Source organism: Colias eurytheme, chromosome 25 (assembly GCF_061535395.1).
Source record: "Colias eurytheme isolate Ceu_HAF_F1 chromosome 25, ilColEury1 Martin Lab GWU primary, whole genome shotgun sequence".
NCBI lineage: Eukaryota > Metazoa > Arthropoda > Insecta > Lepidoptera > Pieridae > Colias > Colias eurytheme.
Window position 1 is genome coordinate 2,896,902 of NC_143004.1, and position 26,147 is coordinate 2,923,048.

General features: G+C 33.6%; 2 protein-coding genes across 4 annotated transcripts in view; both read left to right on the forward strand.

Annotated features, from left to right (window-relative positions):
- The window catches only part of LOC149897506 (uncharacterized), a 31,922-nt gene extending 11,520 nt beyond the window's left edge, over positions 1-20,402 (forward strand). For all 3 annotated transcript variants that reach the window (XM_090116470.1, XM_090116472.1, XM_090116471.1), the window contains 4 exons: positions 13,147-15,844; positions 15,963-16,587; positions 17,243-17,451; positions 18,260-20,402. In XM_090116470.1, the coding sequence (XP_089972596.1) occupies positions 13,147-15,844; positions 15,963-16,587; positions 17,243-17,451; positions 18,260-18,515 (3,788 nt within the window). In that variant the 3' untranslated portion in view covers positions 18,516-20,402. The remainder of the gene's footprint in view (positions 1-13,146; positions 15,845-15,962; positions 16,588-17,242; positions 17,452-18,259) is intronic.
- A 997-nt stretch (positions 20,403-21,399) lies between these two features.
- lolal (longitudinals lacking protein-like) lies at positions 21,400-26,008 on the forward strand. Its single transcript, XM_090116382.1, has 5 exons — positions 21,400-21,560; positions 21,793-21,914; positions 22,284-22,370; positions 23,760-23,906; positions 24,584-26,008. The coding sequence occupies exons 2-5, from the start codon at positions 21,819-21,821 to the stop codon at positions 24,638-24,640; spliced, it is 387 nt and encodes a 128-aa protein (XP_089972508.1). The 5' UTR covers positions 21,400-21,560; positions 21,793-21,818; the 3' UTR covers positions 24,641-26,008.
- The last annotated feature ends 139 nt before the right edge of the window (positions 26,009-26,147 follow it).

The window sequence follows — 26,147 nt, forward strand, 5'->3', positions numbered from 1 at the left end:
AATAGGAGCTCATTTCTACATAATTTTCATCATAATTTTCCACAGTCATGATGAATCTTCAAAATTCTTAAGATTTCTAATCGGAAAATCGTTTTCCAATAACACAATAATTATCTAAACTAATAAATACGCTATCAATATATTTATTATATTATTATTTGAACAAAGTATATAAAATTAATTTATTTTTATTACAAGCTAACCGTCTCAACTAACTCAAGTTAACTAATTAAATATAAATCAGTATAAAAAGCGAAGATATATTTTATTCTGACGAAAGTACCTATTTACGTAATTGTAAACAATTTTATTTTTATTATTCTTCGCTACGTTGAATTTGTGAACACCTAGAAAATCCTTGGCCAGTTTTATGGATCTGTTTCGAAATGTTTCTAAATATTATTCGTACGTTTATTATAAACTAGCTTTTAACGCGGCGTATTTGCAAATTAAATCTATACCTACTAATATTATAAAGCTGTAAAATTTGTTTGTTTTTTTGTTTGAACGCGCTAATCTCAGGAACTACTTACTGGTCCGATATGAAAAATTCTTTCAGTGTTAGATAGCCCATTTATCGAGGAAGGCTATAGGCTAAGGCTATGTCACGCTAAGACCAACGTAGGAGCGGAGCAATGCGGGTAAAATCTCAGGGCATAGCTAGTTTGATATTGTATTATAGATACAAAATAACGGTGTAGGAATATATTTTTACACGCTTTATATTAGCTTCACCTGTATGTTTGTTTGTTTGTAACCGACTTCTTTGGGCGCGATTTTGACCCACTTTAAACGGCCAGATTTAGTTCAAACTTTGTAGATTTATTGAGGACCGATGACAATACAATAATTTGATAAAATTTTCTATTTTTTAGTTCGGTTTTCTATGAAAAGCGTGTTTTTTAGTTTTTTTAAACTATTATTAAGTTATTCTAGAAGAATGTAAGAAGCCGTATACACTACAGGTAGTGTTCATAATTGTTTTAATTATTTCTTACTTTAATAAGCTTAAGACGTCTGAGTTACACGCAGACGCCTTACAGATAGATAGAAAGTTGCTAGACTTGTTTAAGATAGATCTTTAATATAAAACATTTAAAATACACCTCATCTATGAACATTTTCAAAGTTCTTTTAATTTCCGATTGGAAAATGTTTTCTAACTTTTACTCGAATCGAATTATCGTCTTGTAAACTCTAATAAATGCGCTTGTTATTCATCTCAATAATGATTTTTCTTAATTAAATCTAATAAAAAGTATCTAAGTAACTAAAAATATAGTAATCTAAAAATACTAACATATTATTATATATTTACTAGTGGTCCCCCCCCCCCGGCTTCGCCCGTGGTACATATTTAGTATCCTATGTCCTTCTCCTGGCTCTAAACTACCTCCCTGCCAATTTTCAGCTAAATCGGTTCAGCCGTTCTTGAGAAGTGGAGTAACTAACACGACTTTCTTTTATATAATATATATAGATATTTAGATACACCTAAATACAAGATACCATTAACCAATTCCAATGCTATTTATCTAAGAACAAACGCAACAACCAAACAAACATCACCTCGTTAGCTGTATTGACGTATAATCCACCTGTACCAACATCCCAGAGATAAAACTGTAAGATTCTTTTGTTCTTGGAACACAAGTATACGCACATCTTACCGAAATTACTAGAACGTTCCACAAAGAAGCTAATTGCTTGACGAAATTAAAGAATCTATCTTTACTAATATTATAAGGCTGAAGAGTTCGTTTGCGCTAATCTCGGGAACTACTGGTTCGATTTGGAAAGATAGTAAGATAACCTATTCATCAAAGAAGGCTATAGGCTATATATCTGTGTATCTTAGATATATCTAGTTACAAATATAGAGGAAATAAGATTGTAGCAAGATCATTTCTAGATAAAAATGTCCATTATGATTATATTTCTATTCTCGGTTTCAAATTTTAATAATAATAAATTTCTAAATTACAGCTTCACAAACATATTAATAATTATAAACATGTGATTAGATTCTACATCCATTCAGCCGTTGATAAACAAACCATCTTTACAAATTAACGTATTTTTCTAAGCCAATATTACTAGTACAAAGAGGAAAATGTTATTGTTCGTTACTTCTTAAAATTATTTCTAATACTACAACTCAAAAACTACTTCACCAATTTCTAATGTTCATTCATCTTTAAGTACATTATTTCATTGAAAAAACTATATTATCAATAGCCACACTTAGTTCAATGCACAAAACAAAAGAAAACCAAACATTTCTTCAGTTGAATGACTAACATTTAAAACCTTTCAAATGTCTTAGCGTCACCGATTAGGCGTTCAGATAACCTCAATGTGTGTTTGTATTGGACAACTTTGGTCAATTGGACCATACCGAGATGAGACAACATCCTGGCGGATAAGATAGTGACAAACACACTATTGAATCAGGTATTGATAAGTGGAATTAGACTAGGCAAAGTTAGTCATTTGCTAACGTTTTTTAAAAAGGTTCTGCATTGGTACTTTTTAACACGCCTAAATTAGCGTCACTTGTATGTCGATATGTAACCGACTTCTTTAGAGTTGATTTTGAGGCACATTTAATTCAAACTTTGTACACTTATCAAGGATCTGTGACGATACAATAATATCACTACTAATTTTTTTCTTAACTCAAATCGTGTTTTTTTTAATTATACCTACTTATTTCATTATGGTTAACTGCAATAACAAAGAAATCTTGTTTATGAGTTATTACCATTTCAATATTGAAATCATGCATTCCAAAGTAATAAATTTTATCACTGATTAGTGTCTAATACAAAGTTCAATTCTGGAAATCGTAAAATGATGACATGAAATCATTATTAATAGCTATGTATTTCCAAAGATAAAGGTTAAATTATATTACAGAATCTATTGTAATAGAACTATGACTAAACTAGCTTAGTAGTAAGTACTAGAAGATGCTCTTTACATTTAAATTACTTACTTACTTACTTAATATCCTAAGACCCCTAGGTGGGGCAAAGGGCGTCAACAGTACATCGCCATGTATCTCGATTTTTGGCGGCATGTTTTATTTCGCTCCAGCATTTTCCTATACACTTGTCCTCTGCGATGACAGTCCGACGCCATTTTATCATATCATTTTACATTTACATGCGTAAGAAAAATTGTATTGTTTATCGAGTTGCATTAAAAATATTAGAAAGCGCACCAGAACTTTTGTAACAGCCACGGGCTTATAATTAGGAAAGGTGTCACGTAATTCATGTATCAAGTACCTTAATGTAAAGGTTGTTTACCTCTATAAACACTGGGAATACGATTATTTTGTTTTACGATCCAATTGGGATGGAATTAGCATCTAGAAAATTCTACGAATCGAAAATTGACGTGCTTAAAATTTACGACGCGAAGTCAGGGAAGGGAGGCACTTAATTCAATGTAGATTACAAATTACTTTTAAATAGTCGATAAAATCATAATAAATGACGTCATGACAAATTACGTATGTATTTACTATTTGTTGATTCTTTCGAACTTTTATAATAGATACAGGCTACATATTGAATATTCAAGCAGCTATTATGTTAGTATAATTCCATTCTTCTTTAACTAACGAATACGTAAAACAATATCGTTTATTATGTCGTGACTGATTATAAGATAAAAGGCTTTATGATAAAAAAAATTAACACATTATTTATCACTTCACCTTACATTCAAAAACCTTTGTATCCGAATCATTTATTATCTATGCACTCGATAAAGAAGGACTTCTTTATAATCTGTTATAAGAACGCGCCTACTTTTGAATTTGGAACGTCAATCTGACAAAGAAAAAAGTTATACAAGAGACAGGTGCTCGGTTGGTATGTGCGGTGCGCGTCGTCACGTCCTCAGTCCTGTTACCGCCATCTCTCGGGCACTGCGCGAATTAATATTCAAATATTCAATTTATTCACATCTTCACGCCCCTCCCGACTCCTAATTGGTACGCCTTTCCGTTCGGAGAAAGCGCCGTTCGATTCGGCCACAGATTATATTCATAGCACAGATGAAATATTGTCAATGTGCCTGAATGCGAATACTGATTTCTGTGGCGTTGAAAAAGTATTTAGGGCAGTGTTTTTAGCCGTAATTCGATATTCTTGCTTAGATCCATATAAGATAACGAGGTGAAGCTATATTTCTTATTGGGATATGCGATCTCTAAACAGTTTTCTGGTAGGCAACATCCATAACCTCGGTTATAAGCATCTAGGGGCGACGCAACTTGCTTGGCAGTGCGTCTACTCTTTTGCCTCCTGATGTCATAAAAAAGAAACGGATAACATTTTTGCTACTTTACCTTCTCAATTTAGGAAGTGCTTTTTAATAAAGACACCATCACAAACGTTACCAAATCATAAATACTTTCAAACCTTGTTCTAAGTACATTGCAGTTTCCATTACCCACCAGTTACACCATTTGTCCCAATAACCCACAATATACAGCAATGTATAATAACCAGCGATATGACCGTTAAATTGTCGCGGAAGGAGCGCCCCTGACTTGCATTCGTTAACACCAAGATGGAGCGATGTTGCGCCATGACCATCTAGATGTTTGACCGTCTGAGTTTCTCTATTATAGTACAGATTATTAAATACTATTCTAGTTATGAGTGTATTTATATAATAAGCTTATACTTTATGAAATATTTATGTAAATGTTATACATATGTAAGTAGCTTACATTGGGATTTTTCTGGAGATGATTGCTAAATAGTACTTAAATACTTACATCAGAAATAAGGACACTAAGAAAGAGCCTTCAGAAATTCAATCGAATATTATTACTTTATATTTGATAAATAGTTAAATACATAAAAAATTAGGTTAATGACCTTTATTTTTCTTTGAAATAGCACGTACTTATGAAATTCGATACCGCGTTGAAAGCAAGTAAAGGTTTCACGAGTTATTTTGCTACGCTACATATTACTCCTACGTTAGCGCATTTTCCTGTCTTAATATACCAATACATATAATAAATTCAATATAACTTGAAAATTTAGTAAGTATATACAGCTAAGAGCTTGAGTATAAACTACAGATTGAAATTATCCCTTATAAAAGTTGTTTCAGGTCAAGAGCGATACGAGTATACATTAAAAACTTTCCCAAAACAGCTTAAGTAACAACAAATAGCATTCAAACAAAATCCATGTCGAAACCCGGCAATTTGCACACAGCCAGCCGAAACCCTGTCGCAAAGATAATTGTCAATAGCAAAATGGTGACAGTCTCACTATAATTCTGTACCGTTCATTGGAGCATAACCAAACGGTCCGCGCGGCGCGGCGACGTCCCGACCATATCAATCAAATATTGTGGACACCGTTATGTATGGAAGCTTACGGTGCATTTACACATTCGCCTCGAAACATTCGTGTACGAATGTTGACGCGACTACACACTACTTTGCTCTCTTGAATCTCAAGACACACACAACACGTTCGTTCGTTTTTTCGTTCGTGATTCGGCTCGCTGTTCGTACGAGTGTGTAAACGCACCATTATAGCACAGGACTGGGATGGTGATAGGTCGATTTAAATTCCGTATAAGCGGGAACGAGGAAGTCACGAGCGCGCGCATCTATGTGACACCTTTTCTCTATATGAACTTGAATGAACCCGATTTTTGATATCGAGATTTGAATTTAGAAATTATTCTCGAAGGTTCGTATTTTGTTGTTAATTTTTTTAGGTTCAGGTGTTTTATAAAATGATATGAATTGCGGTCAGTTTTTAAAAATACATAACTAATAACTATGTATATCCGATAATCTTAAAGTTTACTGTTTTAAATTTATCATTGGTTGATTTAATCAGCACAAATTATTAAATATTTTCGATTTGAAAAATTAAACTTTTTAGTTTTTTTATTATAAAAGGCGTTAGTTGCTGGTATTTCTATTACAACATTGTTGTTTCTTCAAATAAACCTCTAAATTTATATTTGCTGATGTTAATGTCAATGTTTCCCAAAAATGCATATAAAGTTTCCTGGAATCGAATGAATTTCAACATGTTTACGACAAATGCGCAATTTCTCTGTAGGGACTTACGTTGCGTAAAGGTGTCCGCCTATCACACCGTATTACACGATGTTTCATAATGTTAATTAATAATTACGACAAGGGACTAATTTAGAACATTTAAATTAAGTACACCCTTGTGATTATGTTTAATATTCTGTGAAAATAACATGATGTGTAAAACGTTCAATAGTAGGTATATACCAATTAAGTATAAATATATTTTTTTTAATATTAGATTCATTTCGATATTTTGTATTAATCATAATCTGAAAACATCTTGCAATTTTATAATCCACGAAACATTTAACTTTTAAACGAACATTAAATGCTAATATAATCCCTCTTTATTTGTAAAACCTGTTATAGATACTTTAGGTTTCCGCATTATCACAAAACTTGTTTTACACAGTCAATGTTTAGCATATATAGTGCTTTTGTATTTGATAAAGCTTTGTAGACAAGACTTATTCTCATTTAACAAATTTCAGCTAATTTAAACATATTCTATTTCGTATTTATTTTGTACTTATTTACAGTAGGTATATTTAATAAAAAACTGTCATCTTGAATGAATAAGTGTATGTAATCACTATTAAAAATAACTTTAAAACGTTCATTTTACTCAATACATATTATAGCTAATGTTACACAGCATTTAGTGAAAGAATCGAATAACCATTTTGCGTAAAGCACTTTTATAATTAACGTATTACAGTTCGGTGTAACAGGAGGCCTTGTCATACCACCGCTCATATTACTTAATAAGATTGTGTGTAGTGATTATTTCAATGAAAATATGATACGGTACATTTGTTCGACAATTCTTGTAATAATTTATTATTTACTTCAGCGAATTTGATATATTTATAGACCGGACTCTCAGTGGAGTTTCGTTTGCAAAAATCGCGGACCTAAATCTGACTTCTGATATATATTGTATAGATCCCAGACATCCTATAGACAGATGTTGCCAACCAGTTTTGTGGTCCCCCTGCCCGCACCCCGGTAATTAAATATGGCATACAAAGAAAAAAATAAAAATTTCCAAAACATGCCGTGTGGGGTATCAAATGAAAGAGCTTATTGAGTAGATCACGAATATATAGCATACTATATACATTTCTTACACTTTCTCTAAGATTTTTTAGAAAATTTACGAAAATGGTCCATTTTTGAGTTAACTTTAAACCACTATAGATTGAAAACTCATGAATATATTTTTTAAATTATTATTTTAAATAATTAACAATAGTTCATTGTTTACGATTCAATATTTCGTACAGTGAAATAGTTGCATGGGGGAGTGGGGGGAGCATTCAAAGATGGCGAGTATATTTTCAAGTTCATATAGTATATAGTTATTTTCATCAAATCCACCACATAGCTCACTTATATTATATTACGAACTATTGAATCATAAACAATGGACTATTGTTAATTATTTAAAATAATAATTTAAAAAATATATTCATGAGTTTTCAATCTATAGTGGTTTAAAGTTAACTCAAAAATGGACCATTTTCGTAAATTTTCTAAAAAATCTTAGAGAAAGTGTAAGAAATGTATATAGTATGCTATATATTCGTGATCTACTCAATAAGCTCTTTCATTTGATACCCCACACGGCATGTTTTGGAAATTTTTATTTTTTTCTTTGTATGCCATATTTAATTACCGGGGTGCGGGCAGGGGGACCACAAAACTGGTTGGCAACATCTGTCTATAGGATGTCTGGGACCTATACAATATATATCAGAAGTCAGATTTAGGTCCGCTATTTTTGCAAACGAACATCTCCTTGGAGCCTGCTCTATTAGGTGAATTACATCAAGAGAAAATCCTAATTTTTTAACATAATGAACATTTATGTATCTACTAGCACAAGTTAGTTTCAGTCCGTGACTTGTCTTTAAATAAAACAATAGTATTAAAAAACAGAACTTTTAGTAGCATTGTAATAATAATTCAAAACGCATCATTTTCATTTATATCTGCCTGTTACTACCATTAATTGTATTTGATTGATTTATCGTATTACATAAAAATATATTTCCTGTACGTATGTTTGACCTATTTTAATATTAATTCAAATAAACAAACACTCAATGCACAATAAATATTACCTATCAAAAGTCATTGATTTGAAACAAAATATAATTGAATGAAATGTATTGTAAATAATAAAATCGGCATCTCATTCACAATTGAAAACGCAAGCTCGAAAAACGGCATCCATTTACACCGCTCTTTATATAGATAAAAACATCCGGTTGGTGGTGTCGTGTTACATTATAGGTATTATAGATATTAGGTGAAATAGTTAATCAATGCTATAATGTGTATGTCTGTCTGGTACGTAGTCACGGCGCGGCAGCAACTGATTTCTTGGGGGATAGCTAGGAAATGGATGTTATTTTGAAGTAGCTGTGCCCCGCTTTTCGCTCCTGTTGGTGTTAGCGTGATTATATATCCTTATGGCTTATATAGCCTTCCTCGATAAATGGGCTATCTAACACCGAAAGAATTTTTCAAATCGGACCAGTAGTTCCTGAGAGTACCGCGTTCAAACAAACTCTTTTATAATATTAAGTATAGATGAAAATGAATTGTATATAACTAGTCTGGTCATAAGTTCTGTCATCATGTTAGATTTTCTAATTTTTAATGTTTACCGCAAATTTCTTTTTCACGTGCGATTTTTCATTATTTGACGCGTTAAAAAACGAGACATTTTATTAGAATAACTTATTTGTTACCATGTAGTGGACGCAAAAAGAAGACATAGTCGCTGTTCTCGCTCTGCATCGTAGCGGTTACGCGCCAAGAGTAATATTCAGTTTGCTTTAAAATTTACAAATAACACAGATATTTTTTTATTTCACTATAAAACGTTTTAAGTAAGATTCAAGAGTAGAAGATAGGAATACAAGTGGTCTTTGTCGTACGATTTGGACGACGGCAGTGATAAATGCAGTAAAGGTGCGAATAAGGAAAAGTCCGGTCCGAAATCGAAAACAGTTAGCACTGCAGATGGGCCTTAGCAGTACCACAGTTAAAAAGGTGTTAAACGAGGACCTAGGACTATGGGCTTATTGTAGAAAAACATCGCATCTCCTTAACACACGCGTGAAGAAATTAAGACTGGATAAATGTCGCGCTTTACATAAACGATACGCGAGAAAAATGTATCGTGAAATACTGTTTTCAGAAGAAAAAAAATTTACAGTGGAGGAGTGCTGCAACAAACAGAATATCAAAGTGTATACCCACAGTAATGAAGAAGCTTGTCAACGTGAATCTCGAGTCCAACGCGGCCATCACCCCTTATCAGTAATGGTTTTCCGGGGAGTGTCTTATTTTAGCCTAACAGAGGTGTTTTTCTGTAAAAAGGGTGTGAAAATAGGTTCCAATGTTTACCAAAATACGGTCCTGAAAAACCTCGTAAAACCTCCTTCTCAGAACATGTTAAAAAATCAACACTGGGGATTCCAGCAGGACTCAGCACCTGCCCACAAAGCAAGAGTATCCAAAACTGGCTAGCCGCCCGTCAGATTGACATCATTCGTCATGAAGATTGGCCATCTTCTAGCCCGGACCTGAATCCTCCGGATTATAAAATCTGGTAATATTTAGAGGAGAGCATCTGCGCTAAATCCCACCCAAATTTGGAGTCACCCAAAGCAGCCATTATTAAAGTAGCTGCTGAAATAAACATGGACATGGTTCGTGCTGCGATAGACCACTGGCCGCGGAGGTTGAAAGCTTGTATCGCAAAACATTGATGCCATTTTGAATAATTTTTATACGAAATTATTAAGTAATATGTAAGCTTTATTTCCACATATAAAACAATAAATATATAAAAGTAACTTTTTGTTTATTTAATAAAACATATGTGACAGAACTTATGACCAGACTAGGTATATTTGAGGCGATTAAAATAAAGTTATTTTAATATAAGCATTACAGATAACTTATTTACCAACTTATCTTGATTGATTTAATGTAACTTGAGACATAATGACAGCTATATCGTAATTAAAAACTTGCGGTAAATAACATTAAATTCAGACTGAATGGAGTTTTTGAGGAAAACTTAAATATCCATATATGTTCGTATACGTATGTTTAAGCAATCTTATTACTCACCAATTGGTAAGCACAAATTGATGACGTTCTAGTATTGACGACATCTAACACCAAGCATTCTATAAAAATGGAGCATAATATTTTTTCCAAGTTACATTATTACTACATAGTATAAAACAAAGTCGCTTTCTCTGTCCCTATGTCCCTATGTATGCTTAAAACTTTAAAACTACGCAACGGATTTTGATGCGTTTTTTTTTAATAGATAGAGTGATTCAAGAGGAAGGTATATACATGCTTTATAATGTTTTAGACAAAGCGGGCGAAGCCGCGCGCGGAAAGTTAGTCTTAATATATATCTTATATATAAAATTCTCGTGTCACAATGTTAGTCTGCATACTCCTCCGAAACGGGTGGACCGATTCTCATGAAATTTTCTGTGCATATCGGGTAAGTCTGAGAATCAGCCAACATCTATTTTTCATATGTACCACGGGCGAAGCCGGGGCGGGCCGCTAGTATATAAATATTTATGAAACTTGTAAAGTTCTTTCTTTCTAAGAAAAATACCATATCTCCAGGTAGGTGATAAAAAGATGAGGCCATACATAAAACCTAGATTTTCACTTAGCCCTAAACCTTACACATATAGGTCATGACGTACATATGAGTCATAAATGTAATACCTACCTACATTTGAGGTCATAAGTCATAGCAAGAAACCCAACACTTACCGAATTATAGCGCATTGGGGGAATTTCGGATGAGGGGTAATTTCAGAAAATTGTGAATACCACTATTAGAGCATCGCTTTATCGTATCGCGAAGGAAGGGCATGAAGATATATGTATATAGGTTTGATATTATTAGCATATATATTTGCTTAATCTATCGATAGTTACGTTTTAATTTAACATATATATACGTACTAGATTTCCGCCCGCGGCTTCGCCCGCGTTTTGAAAGGAAAACCCGCATAGTTCCCGTTCCCGTGGGATTTCCGGGATAAAACCTATCCTATGTGTTAATCCAAGTTACCTTCTATATGTGTGCTAAATTTCATTGTAATCGGTTCAGTAGTTTTTACGTGAAAGAGTAACAAACATCCATACATCCATACATCCATACAAACTTTCGCCTTTATTCGTATTAAGATTAAGATTTACTCCGTGGCCGGAATTACCCCAATGCACCTTATATTGTGAAAAGGTACTTTACGTTTACGGTAAATTATATATGTATTAATTATTAATTTTCTATTGATAACCAACAATAATATATTGTTTATTCTTTATTATATTGAAAACAAAATCATCAATAAAATATAGACAATATAATAAACTTATTGATTACCTCTTTATTATACACAATTAAGTAATCCTAATTTCATATCTGTTTCATCTAATCTCAAGAACGCTTGAACCCATTTTGATAAAACACAAAACCTTCCATAGACAATTATTTTGTACTAAATCGAATGTGACTAACCTGTGTATTGTAAATAATGTCATCATGATAAATTACCGATTATTATAATCTTATCTGTAAGTACAAATTTATGAAATTTCTAAGATTTTCACCAAATTAGTCTTTGTATTGTGTTTTTAAAGAAATATTATTGGAGAAACAATAAGTATTAATAACACGCTAGCTGCCTAGGCAGACGTTAATCTGCCCTATGGCCCTTTTTCCGTGTTTTCTTTCCCTAAGAATCCTTGTGCCTCAACAAAACTTAAAACAATAGCCGAATCGATCGAGCCGGCCGACATGGCGATTAAATTTTATTATATTGAAGATTAAGGTTTTCTCCGAAACATAATCTATAAATAGGTATCTAATGATTCATGGATAATAATGAATTGACAATGGCACGATTAGATTATTATTTAACATTCCAGAATGTGTATTTTGTTTTGTTTCGCAAATTTTTTTCAAGCCTTAATATCCTTTTTACATCAATGTAAGTATTCTCGATTCTAAAAATTAATGACTATAGGAACGTTTTCCACGAAAACCTTACTCAGTCATCAGAATACCTTCAGAATAAAAATCTATGAACAAATATCCATGTACATAAAGGAAAATTGATAAACAATAATCGTCCATATCTTCGAAAATATCTATAGAAACAAACACCGTCAGACCATTATACAACCTCACCAAACCACATTAAAACCTACTCAATTTATCGTGAAACCTTTGAAGTCTATTCCGCGAACTAATCTTTACATCACAAAGCATAGTGTCGAGTGCTATAGTACTAGGTAGGTAGGTAGGTATAGCCCGTTGTCAGTATTGATTTTCCTTCCGACCAACCAACGAGCGATGTGTTGTGTACTGTCTACCGCGCCTTACTGTTTATTTATCTGCTGTTTACCTTGCGTAACGAGTTCACTTTTAGGTGCTAAATTCTTATATACGTATATTATGTAACTCTAAGATCATTAGAGATCTTAATCGTACAAATAAAATAATGATTCATCCTTCTTACCGTGTTGAAAGGAACGTATTGAATAATTATCTCAAATATCAAATTGTACGCTTATGGCTCAACATCCTTATCTAACGCTCTTTGATTTTCAAGAAGTGCCTTACGAATACCGTATTTGAAACAATGGCATACGTCTGATTCATATACAGGACTTCTGTGGCTAAGGTGACTGGTATCCTTAAAGTGACGCGATTTTCAACCTTATAGCATATTATATCGAATTTATAACAGATTGTACAAATACATGAACGCGGCTTTTATCACGATTAACTTCAGTAATCTATTAGCGATAACAGGAACTTCCCGTTCAACAATAAACTCGACATCTCTTTATGTTATTCTAATAAAACTACATTCGTACAACTGACTGACTCATCTATTGTGAACTTTTCTTGGAATAGGAAAATGAAAGCGACCCGCGTTATTCAAACATTCGACATCGATTGACACGTACATTTGTTGTTGCAGAAATCAAAACAGAAGTCATCAGTGAGGCGAAGGTTGATGCGGAAAACGACGAAATGAAGATCGAAACGCGAGCGAATAGAACAACCAGCATAGACAGCGATAATCGCTCGGACAGAAGCGACGAGGAAGATTGTCGACGGGCGAGAAAGCGGGCAGCATCTACCTCACCTTCACCCATCCCCTTGGACAAGAGAACCGCGCGGTTTGAGTGTCCAAAATGTTTTCAACGATTTGACTCCCTCAACGCTTTTGATATCCACCGATTCACCGCACACGGTGATGAAACAAAAACCAACTATGAAGACTACACATTCTCAGATTTTTCGAATAAAAAATTCGCAGATATCCCCAGAAACATGGGCGATCGCAATCAAATGCCTATCAATGATCAGCTCTATAGGTGTGAATTTTGCACGAGAGACTTTCCTTGTTTACAAGTGTTGGAGATCCATAGAAAAACTTGTGCCTCAACTAGAGTACCTAGTCCAGAACGCGATCGCAGAGAAGACTTTTTCGCTAAATTAGATTTGCGAAATAGATCGTTTGGAATTCCTGGAACTTTAACACCTCCAATGGAAAGGTTCACTCCCAAGTTCGATGAGGCACATTTAGGTAATGGAATAAGACATATCGACGCTGCGAGAGACCTAGCAGATATTCAGTCAATCTTAAACGTCACTTCTGCTGGTAGTCTTCTAGAAAGATTAACGGGTACGAGAGTTGCTCTAGAAAGTGCAGTACTAACCCCACCGGATACTATAGGCAAAGATAGAGAACAGGAAGAAACGCAAGATAATTTCGCAGCTGAGTTTAGACGTATGAAATTGCGCGGAGAATTCCCATGTCGACTTTGCCCTGCTAAATTTCCGAACCTCCGAGCTTTAAAGGGACATAATCGAGTACATCTAAGTGGAACAGGCCCCGGCCCCTACCAGTGTAATATGTGTCCACATGCATCTCTTGATAAAGCAGCCTTAGTTCGCCATATGCGTACACATAATGGGGACAGGCCTTATGAATGTGCTGTTTGCAACTACGCTTTTACAACCAAAGCAAATTGTGAAAGACATTTAAGAAATCGCCATGCTAAAGTCACGCGTGAAGATGTTAAACGATCTATTATATATCACCCTTCAGAGGACCCAAATAACGATGAAGTTAACTCTAAACTCGCGCGAGACGAAGTTAAGAGATCATTAGCATTCCATACACCAGATCTTGAGAGACGAAATGATTCGGGCCGCGATACGCCTTTAACTCACTATTCTCCTACATATATAACTGACAGACATCCAGTTACTGCGTTGGTTAAAGCTCTACCAGAAACGCCCACTTTGACTCCGAGAGAATCCGAACAAACAATGCCGAGAATTAAAGTGAAAGGCATCGGACAGTTGACACAAATACCTGAATTCAGGACACCTGATATCACGTTTAAAACAAACGATATTCAACCGGAGCCGTACAATGAAGAGGCTCCAGTGGACCTCAGTACAAGTGATAACAATAGTTGCGACGTTCTTGACCTCAGTAAAAAGAAGCGTGATACGGATGATGATGAGCCAAAAGTGCAAACACGTCCACCCTTCGATTCTACAGCTACAGCAGCTGCTACCGCTGCAGCATTCGAAAAGACAAGGTTCTTACTTGCCCAGCAAAGACTATTTGAAACTTCACTTCCTAAACTAGACCCTGCATATTATGCCACCCAACTTTCTCAATTATATGCTGGTGCAGTACCAGGGCTACCTGGTCTACCTATACCACCATCTTTCCCTATAAATCCTTACTTTCTACAATCTTCTTTCTTTCCCCATCCAACTGATTCGCAAGAGCTCGCCGAAATAAAACAGCGTATTCAAAAAGAAATTATCCGTGGCTTAAGCATGTCTGGTGGAAGACTAGTGACGACTGAACCTGAACCTCAACCAAAGCAAGAACCAGAAGAAGAAGAACAGAAACCTTTGCAAGTAGCCACGTCACCGACACCTCCACCGCACTCTGAATCTCCGCATCCGATAACTAACAACATTGTACCACAGAACGATTCCGTGAAGATGGTCATAAAGAATGGTGTGTTGATGCCAAAACAAAAACAGAGAAGGTATCGTACTGAGCGCCCGTTTTCATGTTCGCAATGCTCAGCTCGCTTCACTTTGCGTTCAAACATGGAGCGGCATGTTAAGCAACAACATCCTCAACATTGGAGTGTGAGGAGACCAGCGCCAAGAGCGCCCCCACCGTATCCTGGATCTGAAAATTTAGCAGATCGAGTGAAATATGCCTTGTTAGCTCGACACCTTGAACGGCCGACGCAACTCGACCGGTCTCCCGTTAGACGAGACTCTGATGAAGTCGCCGATAATGAAGAAGATGAAGACGATGCCTTAGTAATTGACGAAGAACCTGATGAAAAATCTGACGAACATACAGCCGCGCATAGAGCTGCCGCGGAAATTTTAATGGCAACCCGTCAACAAGAAATGAATAAGGATTTCGATCTTAAAATAGCTGGAAATCTTATAAACAAGCCAGTTCCTATTAATAACGAGAAAACAGAAACGGGCACTGACCCAATTCCATTGAGTCAGGACGCCGCAGTGCCCGTGGTACCGACACGTAGTGATGAAGAGGAAGACGAGGAGGGCCTTGTGGCTTCTACTAGCGAAGGAAATGTCTCCGGAAGTGACGAAAATAAGTAAGTATATTTACATCATACAAAACGTTAAAAATAATACGTTTCAATAAAACAGTTTAAATTGAAGTATCACAAGACATAACTATTGCAATCTATTTACCACATTTATTTCTTTCAGATCCGAATCCGACACCAACCAACCACCAAAAAAGAAGTCCGCATACAGCCTCGCACCGAACCGTGTCTCCTGTCCTTACTGCCACCGTAAATTCCCCTGGTCCTCCTCCCTCCGACGGCACGTGCTCACCCACACCGGCCAGAAACCTTTCAAATGTCCCCACTGTCCTTTACTATTCACCACGAAATCCAACTGCGACCGTCACTTGTTACGGAAGCACGGCGGATCAGCCAAAGCAATACTTGCGGAGCCAATCGCAGATGCTCTACCAGCTGTTGACGCGCGTTCAGTGCCTGAACGACCTTTCAAATGTGCCTCTTGTCCAGCCAGTACCTTTTCCTCTTTAGACACATTAAAGAAACATATGTCCTCTCGCCATGGAGATTCTCAACCTCCTTCCCCGTCTGACACTACCGAAGACAGTGAAAATGGTCTGGTCTTCAAGTGCCACTTATGTGAACAGTCGTTCGGCGATCGTAGTGGAGCTTTAGCGCACTTGGCAGCAGCGCATTCTGCTGAATATGAACAGTTAGTCAGCAAGGGGGCTCTGGATGCAGCCAGTGATAGAAGCGAAAGCGCTGATGATGACGAAAGAGGAAAATTCCCGGATCATGCTAATAGAAAGGTAGGTAGCATCGGTAATCAATTTTCTCTTAAATGTTTATGCAAATTTTTGAATTGTTATGTACTTGAACTCTTCAAAAAAGTGAGTGCTAAGAAATTTATTTTTAAATTTACTTTACAAAAACTAAAACGTGTTTCATTACGAGACTTTTCTTTTTCATGTTTTTCATCAACTTGCTGGCTATTTTAATTAATAAATGAAAAATAATTAAACACGTGATAAATATGCAAAAAGATACATATAGACGACGAAATGCTTTAAATGGAATAGTTTTTTTTTTATAAACAACTGCGTATAGCATAGCAACTAATGATAAATTTTGAAATACATCGATGTTTGTCATATATTTTATTTCCGGAAGTAAGGTTTTCATCAAATATCGGTTCCTCATTTTAAGTCATATTAATGCAATTTACCTTGATTGTAATTTCATTTATTTCAATTCTGTGGCATATTCAATAGAACATTATTACTTTATAAATCAATTATGTACTACATTAATAATAATTTAGAAAGTCTTGATGAGGCCTTTGTCCAGCAGTGGACGACCCACGGCTGAAACGAACGAACGAACTTTACAATGTTCTAGGTATATGCGTTGTCCAATGAATATTCTTAACAGTAGTCGTCATTTAACAAAACGTCTCCCACCCAGGTGGTCTGCGCCTTCTGCGTCAGACGCTTCTGGTCCGCGGAAGACCTCCGCCGCCACATGCGCACGCACTCCGGCGAGCGGCCGTTCGCCTGCGACCTGTGCCGGCGCCGCTTCACACTGAAGCACAGCATGCTGCGGCACAGGAAGAAGCACCGCGAGGACACGGACGACGAGGAGACCCCGCCGGGCACGCCGCTAGAGACCAACGGGTGAGTTAGCTGTGTGTGCGGCTTTGTTGTTAAATGGCCGTTCCCAATATTCAAACTACGGTTATAGATAGACAGCTAACTCCGATAGCTAGTAAGGTTCTATCTATCGTAAGATAGATACGATATTGGGGACGGCCATTATCGGCTGTTATTGGGACGCCAAAACAAAAGATAGATAGCATTTTCTAATTTTAGTACGTCTAACCGAAGATAGATACGATATTGGGAACGGCCAATAGTCGATCCAATTTAATAGGCAACATTTGACGTCCATCAATTTTATCTTCGAAGAGTAACCTGCTTAAAAACATCGATTAAAGTAAATTAATCGATACGGACTTGAAACATTTGCCAATCGAACTTGAAACACATGTCAATTTTAAAATTCATCAGGAAAATCCCTGTCCTAGTAATATACTTTCTTTCGTAAATTTAAAGAGCAAAATAAGACAAGTACTATCTATCTACATAATTAAAAAAACATAACGCATTTAAATTCATTTATGATGATTTTTATTCACAAGTAATCAATGCATTCACAAAACACACCCTCTGTAATGACAAGAAAAAAAAGACGGATTGCACTCCGGGAGTGCCGGCAGAAGTGAAAACTTGATTATTAACGTTGAGCATGTTTGATATTTTGGAATGGTATCCGTCTTACGCTTTTTCGATCAGCTCACGTGTTCTGACGCGAGTTCAAGATTTTATACCCATTACAGAAAAAGTGCTCAACGCCGCTAAAGAAGTTTTCACTTCAAAAACTAATAAAAAAATCAAAAATGCTAAAACACCGTTTTGTTTACAGCTACCGTTACCAAGACGACGACGACGGCACCGAGATCCCCAACAACGTGAACAACAACAACTCGCCGCCCTCCGTCCCTTACGACAAAAAGCTACAACTCGACATGACGTCACGCAAATATTCCTCCGAAGAAAACGACACGGAAAATGGCGGCGACCTCATCGGGAAGTTACTCGGCATTCCCGACAAAACTATCATAAATAAACTCCTTTCATCCGCTGATGAAGCAGCTAAATTCTTGGGAGTGAATAAATGAGAGTACGCTTTAGTCCTCGTGACTCCGGCCAGACTTATTCTGGCCCCGCGTGGACTAAAAGTACAGACTAAAAATCAAACAGCGCCATCTGTCGGCGAGTAGTGTGAACGCTTTGGTGCCTTCTAAATGCCTTGTACGGACCACAGATAAACTGAATGCCTTTTTGTAAAAAAAAAAGTTATCTGTCAAATTTTGACAGTTGTAATTTTTTTTATCGCGTAATTATTATTGTCACAGGTTATAAATTTGGTTTAATCTGTGGTCCAATTTAGCTTATACCGTCCTTTTATGCCTTGTGGATGACCATCGAAGTATGTTTAGTGCCAGTTTTAAAGTACATTCGAATCTAGGGATTCTGTATTGTAAAATAAACGTAGTTGTAATTACGTCGTTGGACTTCTAGTACGCTTATAAACTAAATAATGTTTACTTGATGTATTTTATTGTATTGTAGTTATTTTTATTCCAATAGGTATACTAGAAGTTTATCGAGACTATATCTATTACTATTTGCATTTCCATCTAGTCGTAGTTCACTTCATTTCATTTTCATTTCATGAATACAGCCAAATATTCAGCAAGCCCAAAATTGTCTAGTCAATTTCATTACTTTTATATCGCGCTAAACCAAATCCGTAGATTGAAATAAGCATAGCTCTTAAACCATCCTACCAATGAATAGATTTAAGTAACAACTATCACGCATTTTCTATCTATCTCTTGTAAACTTGTATTGTCAAAACTTTCTATTCGATTCCTCAAAGGTATATATAATTATATATAAGTGAGTATTTTAAGTAACGTAAGAAAACTTTATTTTGCTCAAATTTATGGCATTTCTTTTAAACAAAGACTAAAAATATTGCTTCTAAGATGTGTTAGGATCTCGTTTTTTTATTATTATAATAATTATGTCTACGACCAAAGGTTGGACGGTTGACTTTTACCGGCCGATGTTTTTGACAATTTTTTAAATACGTTTCGTTACTTTATTATTGAAAGATTTTTATTTTTTAATTTTTTGTATTGTAGTTAGTTAAGAATTTTGGTGCAGCAATATTTTTGATTAATTAGTTATGTAATTATTATTAGGTGGGTTGAAAACTCGATAGGCTCGTAAATTATAATTTAGTTTTAGTAACGTTCAGTCTCCAATTTGGATCGACGAATCATACGCTAGAATATACCTAAGTCCCGAATATGCTTTGTAAAATAATATCGCATACATATTATAATATACCAAATTTATTATACAGATTATTTAGCTATGAGCGTAGCGTGTAAGAATTATACTAATATATGAGTGTTTCGCTTGAAAGAATTACTAAGCAATAAATTAGTAAGTTTCAATTATTTGTGAATTAATTATTAATTAGTTATAGATTATAATAAAGTAATTTTATTATATCTTAATTATAATAACGTGTCGTTGTACGATTAATGTAATGATTTATGACAAAATCCTGCTTTATGTCAATTATAGTTAATGGAATTCTGTATTGTAATTTATTTAGTGAAATAATAATTTGCGTTACATAAACCTTAATTGGTGTTTGGCTAGAAATCTGATTTATTATGTATTTAGATTATTAGATATAGAATAATCTCGTACTTACTAGAATAATGTAATTTTAAGAAAATATGGCAACACCGCTTGGCCTTTCGATAGTAGTCGTGTGTTTATTATTATATAAAAGTATTTAATGTTATGTCTAATTATATATAGTTCAAGTTTTATTGCATGACTTGATTGTATTCAATTATATAAATATGTAGTAAGCGTATTTACTATTCACCTTTGCCTCTCTTTCTTTATTGCAATATGAGTGTCGTTTTTAAAACGTTTTGTGAAATACATTATGATATAATAATAAAGATGTAATGCTTTTACAACTTGTTTGACTTACACTTATCATCTCCCGTTTTCTCCCGTTTTTTACATACATAGATTCCTTGCAGCTATTTTTATACATATACTGTAATAATCTAAGATAATAAATAATAATCATTCTGTTACAAAATAATACGCCAATGAAAGGAATACCAATCAAAAATAAAACAATAATTGTGACAAAGTAAGTTTACATTAATGCTAACAAAAATAGAAGAAGACAAAATCCATTTTATCAATATTTTATTGAGATAAAAAATAATAATGATTTATTTGATTTTTAAGTATGTAATAATTATTGAAACATTTTTAAACGTTATGATGAAACATTAAATTCTAAAAAATATGCATCATATTATATACAGAAAATCCTTAAAAAAATAATATGAATCTCTTACTTATGCATTAATGTTTATTTTCCTTTACTTAAATTTTTAATCGTATTATCAGACAATAATTTTATAATACATACTTACATTCCATACCGTACAGCGCACTCATGTTTGCTGTGTTCGAATTTAGAACTATTTGAATGTGACATTCATTGTATTAATATTTCTACTCGATACGAGATGGCGCTTTATTATAATAATGATGTTAATGTATTGAAACTAGATGGCAGTAAATTTCAGGATTTATAAAAAAAACAATATTGATTGTTGAATTGAATTTTGAAATATATAAAATAAATATGTGATAAATATATTATAGAAAGATAAAAACGAATAATTATTTTTTATTCTTTTTTTGTCGGGGATACCATTATAATAAACTTAGACGTTTAATTGTTTTTATTAATTTTAGTTTTAGTACCAATACAATTTTAATATCAAACTGGAAAGCAATATATTCAAGTTTATTATCGTAGGTAGTGTACGTCATAACAAATTTTCTGAAAATTTATTATCAATAAAAATGCAATCAAGGATATGATTGATATTAATAGAAATTGGCAACACTGACTATTCAGTGTTGCCAATTTACCTATGTAAATGAAGATTGAAGGAATTTGAAGAAATAGAAAGAAGTCACTAATTTATGCCAGACGGCGTCTTTATTTTCAGATGCAATCGTTTAAGTTTTGAGTGGTAATTGTGAAAGGTTACGTGTCGCCCTTGGATTTATATCCAAGCTAATTACAGTAAGGAAACAATGTAAGCAACATTTATTTGTATTCTGTTAAGTTATGCTTGTTTTCTATGAAATGCATTTCTAATAGTGACGTAGAAAACTGTAATGCACTGTTTAGTTTGATCTATTACAATTTGTTGTTGTTGAATATACATTCGATTTAGTACAAATACTAATTTATTGAGTTCTTCTAAAAGATACAATAGTGCAAAATATGTGTTGTTTACGTGTATCAATTTTATTTTAAACTTTCAGATATTATTAAAAAATTCAAATTCAACATGGGGGACCAACAGTTCTTTCTAAAATGGAACGATTTCCAAACGAATATGGTGACATCGTTCAGGCATTTGCGAGACGAAAAAAGCTTTACAGACGTAAGTTTTTTAGAACGAATTTGATGATAAATTTCTAATAAATTGATTGATTTGTACTTTCCCCTTGGGATAAGGGTTTCTATTATTAATTTTTGAGTAACACTTAAAAGGAATGAATTCTGACATGAACAAATCAAAATAAATTGTTTTGAATTCTGTCCAAGGAATTGATTTTCTAATAGTTTATGATCATATATTGCAATATTTTTCTAATAGACTGAGGATAGAAACTTAACTAAAAAATAGTACTGTACCATAAAAACACTGCCAAATAAATATAATTTAGTACAGTAGTATTGTTGTTGCTGTTTTCTGTTTGAAATATTTGATATAAAACATGTTCATCATAAAATATAACTTATGTTTTAGGTAACATTAGCATGTGAAGGCCAGACTTGTAAAGCTCATAAAATGGTTCTGTCAGCGTGTAGTCCATATTTCAAAAGTTTATTAGAGGTGAGTTAAAAGTTGTATATAATATAATTAATGTATTATCTGTTTAATTTCACTTCATTCTTGTTACTATATTATAAACTAGCTTTGCCCACGACTTTGTACGTGCATCCCCGTTTTTCCCCGTTCCTGCAAGAATTTCGCGAAATCCTTTCTTAGCGGATGCCTACGTCCTAACATCTATCTGCACGCCAAATTTCAGCCCGATATGTCCAGTGGTTTGGGCTGTGCGTTGATAGAGCACTATATCAGTCGCCTTTGAGTTTTATATATATATATAGATATGAATAAAACTACACTTTCAAGACAAGTAAATACTAAATTTATAACATTCTAATTTTATTGAATTAGTTACTAGATTTTTGCTCGCAGCTTCGCCTTTACAAAGGAAAACCCGCATAGTTCTCATTTGAGTTGGAATTTTAGGATAAAAACTATCCTATCCAAGTTACCCTCTATGTGTGTGCCAAATTTCATGAAAATTGGTTTAGCAGATTTTGTGTGAAGGAGTAACAACCGTTCAAATTTATAATATTAATAGGATAGGATATTAATGTTTTAATTTTAGGCCAATATGCTTTGTAATTTACCATTTTTACCCATTGTGAAATAAATTATTCAATCCATTTAACTGTTTACAAATTTAATGTAAACATTAGTATCTGTGATTTTAAGCGAGGGATATGAAATTGTAAACAATCATAATTATGACATTTGGTTTACATTTTTTAACCTGTGTTGATTACATTTATGATAAACGAATTATATTTTTTAAAATTTATGTAATGTGTCTTGAATTATCTTCTAATATCAATATACAAAGAAAGGTTATGTAAAATATGGCCGCTTTTTTGAGAAAAGTGTGACTAATAAATTATTTAATAGTTGATTGCAAGTAATGGAAAATAAACCTGCGTCATATTTTATGTTTAATCTCTATAGAGAAATGTGTAGATTTGAACTATTGAATTTAATATCCGCCAAGACATAATTTCTTCTCTTATATAAAAAAAGACGTGTGTCACTCGGGGACTGCCGCGGTAAAGCTATTGCATAGCTTGCCTTCAAGCCACACCTCCGAGCCCGTCGGAGTGGGGAGCGTGAGGTTTTTTCGTTACGCAATTTCTCGATTCGATCCCCGCGCTCAAGGCCCGTGATAGAAGCTATGCAATAGCTTAAAAATTATTGTGTTATAATGTTCGTTACCATACTCCTGCGATAGATCTGGACCAATTTTCATGAAATTTTTGTCCCTATTGGGAAGATTTGAGATTGACCATAAGTCATAGGAGTAAAGTAGACCAATGTTTGCTGGGACAGCTAGTATGGATATATAGCTATTAGATTTCCACAAAATATTTATTTAACTCTAATAACAACACATATTTTCAGGAGAACCCATCAAAGCATCCAATAATAATACTAAAGGATGTATCGTATCTACATTTGCAAGCAATACTTGAATTCATGTACGCAGGTGAAGTTAATGTGTCGCAGGAACAACTACCTGCGTTTCTCAAGACTGCCGCACGCCTTAAGGTATTTAAAATTATTTTACATAGTTTATTTTAATATATTTTTCTGTTCATAAGACAAATCTTAATAATTAAATTGTTATCAGTATCAGTATATTGTGTTAACATACTTATCATAAAATAGTGTGCAATCCGTTATATTATGCGTTAAGTGGAGGATATTTTTTCAATATTTTAAGTCAAATTTTAATTTCAAATAATTTTATAATCCTTTTATTAGAAGCCTTTCATTAAAAAAAATTTAAGATTGGAAGGGTCATCACACTTTTTTTGCAATAATAATTTTCCTTTTGTTTGGAGTTTTTTGTAGTTTCTTATCCATACATACTGCTTTCTGAGTCAGTGGTAAATGTTTAAAATATGTTGTGACGATTCAAAATTGCTTCTAGAAAATGAACAAATTAATGATTGATTTTGAGTAACAACATTGTGTGTGTATGCGTTTCTACAATATAATCCATACTTCCATACTAATATTATAAATGCGAAAGTAACTCTGTCTGTCTGTCTGTTACTCAATCACGCCTTAACTACTGAACCAATTTGCATGAAATTTGGTATGGAGATATTTTGATACCCGAGAAAGGACATAGGCTACCTTTTATTGCGAAATATGTACCACGGGCGAAGCCGGGGTGGACCTCTAGTAAGGAATAATAATTATTTTCATAAAATTTTCAGGTGAAAGGCCTAGCGGAGCCCCCACCGCAGATGCCCAGTATCAAGCGGGAGGGCTAACCCACACTCGTACCTAGCACTTAGTGACCTTAGTGCATATCAAATAACTTACACTGCTAATTAGCAGTAAGTTAAACAAATTTGTTGAAAAGCTGGCTATATCATGTGTATATAAAAAGCTGATTTTTTGGTAACTTTTTGATTAAATAATGTAGTTGTTTTTTTTTATTTTGTTTAGTAAAAAAGTGTTTTTTTTTTACGTTACAGTGTGATGGTTAAACAATATACATATTTGTTTTAACTACCAACTTTTAAACAATATTGTAAAGAAAATTAATGCATTGGACTTTTTTAAAGAAATAGTATGTGCCTTTATTTATAAATTTAAGCATTTATTAATATTCACATAAATACTTTTTTTTTGTAAATGTAATGCCAGTTTTTAACATAGTGTAACTTAGCATCTAAGTTATTTGAAATGGACTGTATCATGTATTTTTACACAGTTTTGTTTCTTCATTCTTTTTTATTTCCGTGATGCGCTTACGCTTGCAATGGATGTACTTTCAATTTTAATTTTTTGTGCATATGTTCAGATTTATAAATATAAAATCGCAGTGTTTTTCTGTATGTTTGTTATAAGTAACTTATAATTACATAAAAACCGTTACTAGAAATATAAAATGTAATAAAAAAAATCATCAAATATTCTGAAAAAATACTTTAAAATCGACTTTTTAACATACTGTTGCAAGCGTATCCATGACAACCAGTAATAAATACAATATAAATATGTATTTTAGATGATATTCCGTAATTTAGCAATAATGCTGTGACAAAGTTTTAACATATAGAGAAATATATTTTTGCACAGGCGCTAACTGTGGAAATTTATATGTATGTATAAGTGGAGCTGTGCGCAACGGCTAGACAGAAAATGATAGATTTTCCATATAAACGTTAATAGAAAGTCCGTAACAGTCTTTGAGATTTTTTTTTTGTTTTTTGGAAAGAGAAATATGTCAAAGCTTAGCAAAGGCAACTCTAAATATAATTATCTTTTTTAACCTTTGTAACCTTTATTTAAAATTGTACACAAATTAGTTTCTTTTTAATCATAATAAAACAGGATTTATAACTATTAACAAAGAAGAAATTGTAATTCGCCTTAATTGTGGAAATATACATATAATTATATATTTTTCAATTCATATAAATAAACATATTATATAGTGTGTAATTATGATTTTTGCGCGTAGTTTTTAAGTATTCGTCGTGTGCATTTTTCACACCTACCTGTTGAATACATTGAGCTAAACAATATAATATTTTCTTTGGTAGGGAATCTCTGAAAACGTTTTTAACAAGAATAAATCATGTTTTCTTGCTTTGTTTGTAAATTAACACCGATAAATGGACAATGCAATTCTAAAACTAAAAACAGTAAAATTTTCGATTAACAATGAAAATTTTGGTCAATTTTTTTTTCATATCGCATTAAAAATATATATTTGTAAAGTTAACTTGTAACATTCCAAAGTCAAAAGTCCATTTATCGATAAAATGT